The sequence below is a fragment of the Trachypithecus francoisi genome, unplaced genomic scaffold, assembly GCF_009764315.1.
Source record: "Trachypithecus francoisi isolate TF-2019V2 unplaced genomic scaffold, Tfra_2.0 Lachesis_group4, whole genome shotgun sequence".
Lineage (NCBI taxonomy): Eukaryota > Metazoa > Chordata > Mammalia > Primates > Cercopithecidae > Trachypithecus > Trachypithecus francoisi.
In genome coordinates this window covers 46,324,826-46,329,167 of record NW_022681469.1, presented here as the reverse complement: position 1 = coordinate 46,329,167, position 4,342 = coordinate 46,324,826, and the positions used below count along the sequence as shown (strand labels likewise).

Here is a 4,342-nt window from a genome sequence, read left to right as displayed (position 1 = left end):
TTTTTTGAGACGGAGTCTCGCTCTGTCGCCTGGGCTGGAGTGCAGTGGCCGGATCTCAGCTCACTGCAAGCTCCGCCTCCCGGGTTTACGCCATTCTCCTGCCTCAGCCTCCCGAGTAACTGGGACTACAGGCGCCCGCCACATCGCCTGGCTAGTTTTTTTGTATTTTTTTAGTAGAGACGGGGTTTCACCGTGTTAGCCAGGATGGTCTCGATCTCCTGACCTCGTGATCCACCCGTCTCGGCCTCCCAAAGTGCTGGGATTACAGGCTTGAGCCACCGCGCCCGGCCTCATTTTCTTTTTTTGAGACGGAGTCTCGCTCTGTCGCCCAGGCTAGAGTGCAGTGGCCTGATCTCAGCTCACTGCAAGTTCCGCCTCCCGGGTTTAAGCCATTCTCCTGCCTCAGCCTCCCAAGTAGCTGGGACTACAGGCGCCCACCACCTCGCCCGGCTAGTTTTTCGTATTTTTTAGTAGAGACAGGGTTTCACCGTGTTAGCCAGGATGGTCTCGATCTGCTGACCTCGTGATCCGCCCGTCTCGGCCTCCCAAAGTGCTGGGATTACAGGCTTGAGCCACTGTGCCCGGCCAGGCCATTTCATTTTCCTTCTGTATTTCTAGATTTTCTATCAGGGGCTTCTCTGACCTTAATGCTGCCCAGTTCTCATTTGTCACTGATAATGTCTCTTCAAGCTACCGCAATCAGTTAACAGAAGGCATCCTCCCCTTCTCCACTTAGCTCATATAAAAATCCGCAATGGATACAAACAGCCCCAAATAAGAAATGGACACGACACATTAACTTATAGCATAATGGGTTTATATTTAATATAGTACTTCTCATCAGGAGGATGTTACTCAGTTAATATAAAGTTTTTTCAAAACATTAAATCTCTTCCATGTCAATGTCTATAGTTTTTTTTTTTTTAACATTAGATTTTTTCTGCATTTCAGTATTAGATACACTGAATACACGTTTCTAAATTTTTTTTCCCCAGAGATAAAAGTTTTCCTTTTTGGCTGACTCTCTGATATCTAAATATAATATTAACTTAGGAGACAACAAAACAAAAATCTAATAAAAAACAGGAGAAAAGACTCCTCAACGATTCAGGAGGCAGTGATTATAACCGAACAGTGGTGATTTCCTAAGATTCTGGGCAAGAACTTCCTTCTTCCTATTTCACACGCTTTGAGAGAATTCTAAGATTATGAAATATTACTTATGTAAATTTCAGCCATTTTACTTCTTTGACCTCCTTTCTAACTAGCAAATTATAGGCTGCATTTTTTCTGTGCATTATTTGTTGGAAAGAAAACATTTTTTTTTTCCATTTATAAATGTATGTTTGTTCCCATTTCATGGAAACAATGAAAAATGTGAAACTCCCTTATTTACTGATTCTTGGAAGCTTTCACACACCAGAGCTCAGGTTTAGCCTCTATAGCACAAAGGTTTTCAAGGTGAGGTCTGACTCAGTAGGCCTTTCAAAGTCACATTTGTCCATTTCTCTTTCGTGCATATACCCCCAAGCAGGCACAAATGCCTGTAATGCTGAGAACCACACCTAACAAAAGGGCGATTGCATCACCGGCTTCTACTGCTTCCACAACAGGCAGCACCAAAAGCAGTGAAATGAGGACTAAGGACAACTGTGTTGAAACTGAGGTCATGATGTTGGAATCTTGAGGCTGAAGGGTCCTAGAAATTAAGCATGGAAACAAAAAGGAACCATTAAAAATTCCTCCCTTTTCTTTTTTTTTTTTTTTTTTTTGAGGCGGAGTCTCGCTCTGTCGCCCGGGCTGGAGTGCAGTGGCCGGATCTCAGCTCACTGCAAGCTCCGCCTCCCGGGTTTACGCCATTCTCCTGCCTCAGCCTCCCAAGTAGCTGGGACTACAGGCGCCCGCCACCTCGCCCGGCTAGTTTTTGTATTTTTAGTAGAGACGGGGTTTCACCGTGTTAGCCAGGATGGTCTCGAGCTCCTGACCTCGTGATCCGCCCGTCTCGGCCTCCCAAAGTGCTGGGATTACAGGCTTGAGCCACCGCGCCCGGCCAATTCCTCCCTTTTCAAATGACAAAATGAACACATGACAAATAACAGGCCAGCCAATCTTTTGGATACTTTATGAATCATTTCCAATCCATCTCCTCATCTTAGAGGTAGAAAAACAGAGGGACGTTAAAGACAGTAACTTGAGGCTCATCTCCCTATCTCATAACAATCTAATCCCAGGAATTTTCCACGATAATGCCAACACCTTGTGCATCAACCAAACAAAAATTGAACAGGAGTTCAGAATTAAGAAAAAAAGAAAAAATGCACGAGCCACTAACTTGGAAACTTAAAATATCCCAGTGGGTAAAAATTATACATTTTCTCAGGGTCTCTCCCATCCAGGAAATGCAGACAAATTTGGCAAAAGTCACACAACATATAACTCTGCGAAGTTGTGGGGAATTAATAAGACTTACCAAAGAAATGGTATATATAGAATTCTATCTGACTTGAAATTTTCCCTTCCTGGAGCTCCGGATGCTGAGATTAAGAGGTTCCACGTGACACGACCTATTATTAGCATGGGGGGTGGGGAGGGGGCGGAGAGAAGGATTTAAAAATTAATTATTATTACTATTATTATTTTAAAGAGGCAGCTAGAGTCAGTGTAGAGCGTGGAGGCCATATGGACGGTAAAGGGATAGGTAATGAGGAGAGAAAACAGTCTGTCCAACAAGGAACTAGACTTAAAAGTTGGTCAGTTCACCCACACAAGGTAAAAAGAAACAGAACAGAGAGATAAGTTCATTTCAGGACTTGATATTAAGATTTGAAAAAGAATTCCTACTTTGGCCCGGCAACGCCCATATTTGCTCCTGTTTTACAAATACACTGGTGCAACCTAAGTATCCGTCGGAGACGAGTTCGTACATTACCTTCCAGGAAGCAGCCATTACAGGAATGGCGAGGAGGGCGGAGTCTCCAAACTACATTTCCCACAATCCCTGCCGCCGCCGACTCCCATTATGGCCCGGCGCGTTTCCCCTGTAAGTGGCAGTGGGCGTGACGGTCACGCTGTAGCGGAGGCTAAGAGTCGCGAACGTGCGGGGTTTCCTTTAACTGCCCGGTTTTACTGTTAAATGGATGGTTTCGTGTGTTTATATAAAAGCTCACTTCAAAATAAAAGAAATGATAGCAAGTTTTCTACCCTGTTGAGTCTGTAAGGCGCACTTGTAATTCTGTCTTTTTCCTCGACTGAAATGACACAGCGGGGAGAGAAGCCGAGTAGAGCCCTCTGTTCCGGATGCTTTTAAACCAGCGGCTTCCAACGTTTCTGAAGCAGGAAATCTCTGTCACCATCTTCCTAATGAACCATATGCCATTTATTAATTTTTTTCAATGGGGAAAAAGCGCGGTTAATAAGGCATATCATAAAAGGTTTAAAAACATTTGTAGTCAAAAAAAGGTTTAGGAAAAATGGATTTAGCCCTATTGCAGAAGATCTCTCAGGATTCAGGTCCTAAAGTGACAATCTATTCAAGAGTGCACTGCGGTGATTCCTTCCCAGCTGTGTTTTTGGGAAACCTCTGCCCCGAATGTCCCTACATATTTATGAAAAAATGTAAAAATACTGCTTTTAAATCATAAAACAAGAATTAGTTATTTGTATATGTAAGTCGTAACCTTTCTGAAAGACGCTCTTTCAATAGTCTAATAACTGTGAACTCCTACCTGAACCTTTGTAGTCATCTGATCTTCTGAACTCTTTCATATTCACTGATTTGAAAATTTATTTGCTGTCCTCACATTATAAATTATTAATGATGAGGGTTGGGTGTGAAGCCACCTGCCTGATCTGAAAGTCCCGTGGTTCAGTCTGTTAGATAATGCAGGTACATTCAGTTCAATGCCCATAATTAGCAGGTATTCTTGTGTTGTCAGTTATCCTTTTTCTTCCACGTTCCTAGTCTCTCTAGCGAAGATTTATATTCTTGGCTCCTAACAGGCACCCAGCAGGTGCTCAGTAATGTTGCCTAATAATAATAATGATTTGATTAGATAAATGTGCCAACATGATCTTATGAGAGACCAAGAGGTGCCAAATAAACCAAACCAAGGTGACTAGAAAATTGGAAATCTGAGAATAACTGCACAATAACGTCAGCATTGTTTCTCTAACCTTGATTATTTTAACAAGGTTTCGTTCATTGCATCCTTTGTTTTGAGCTACTTTTGTGCCTTTGTAATCGATTATATTTGGAATAGGAGCTATATTTTTATGACTTCCAAAATATTCTCTATATCCTACTGTGAACATTTTGTTTTTCCCTACATGTTTATTTTTCCTT

General features: G+C 42.5%; 1 protein-coding gene across 1 annotated transcript; it reads right to left on the bottom strand.

The window, feature by feature from the left end:
- Positions 1-800: 800 nt before the first annotated feature.
- SMIM30 (small integral membrane protein 30) lies at positions 801-3,026 on the bottom strand. Its single transcript, XM_033193026.1, has 3 exons — positions 2,930-3,026; positions 2,471-2,564; positions 801-1,699 (listed from the first exon to the last, which is right to left on the bottom strand). Exon 3 carries the CDS (start codon positions 1,669-1,671, stop codon positions 1,492-1,494), a length of 180 nt encoding a protein of 59 aa, XP_033048917.1. The 5' UTR covers positions 1,672-1,699; positions 2,471-2,564; positions 2,930-3,026; the 3' UTR covers positions 801-1,491.
- Between the last annotated feature and the right edge of the window lie 1,316 nt (positions 3,027-4,342).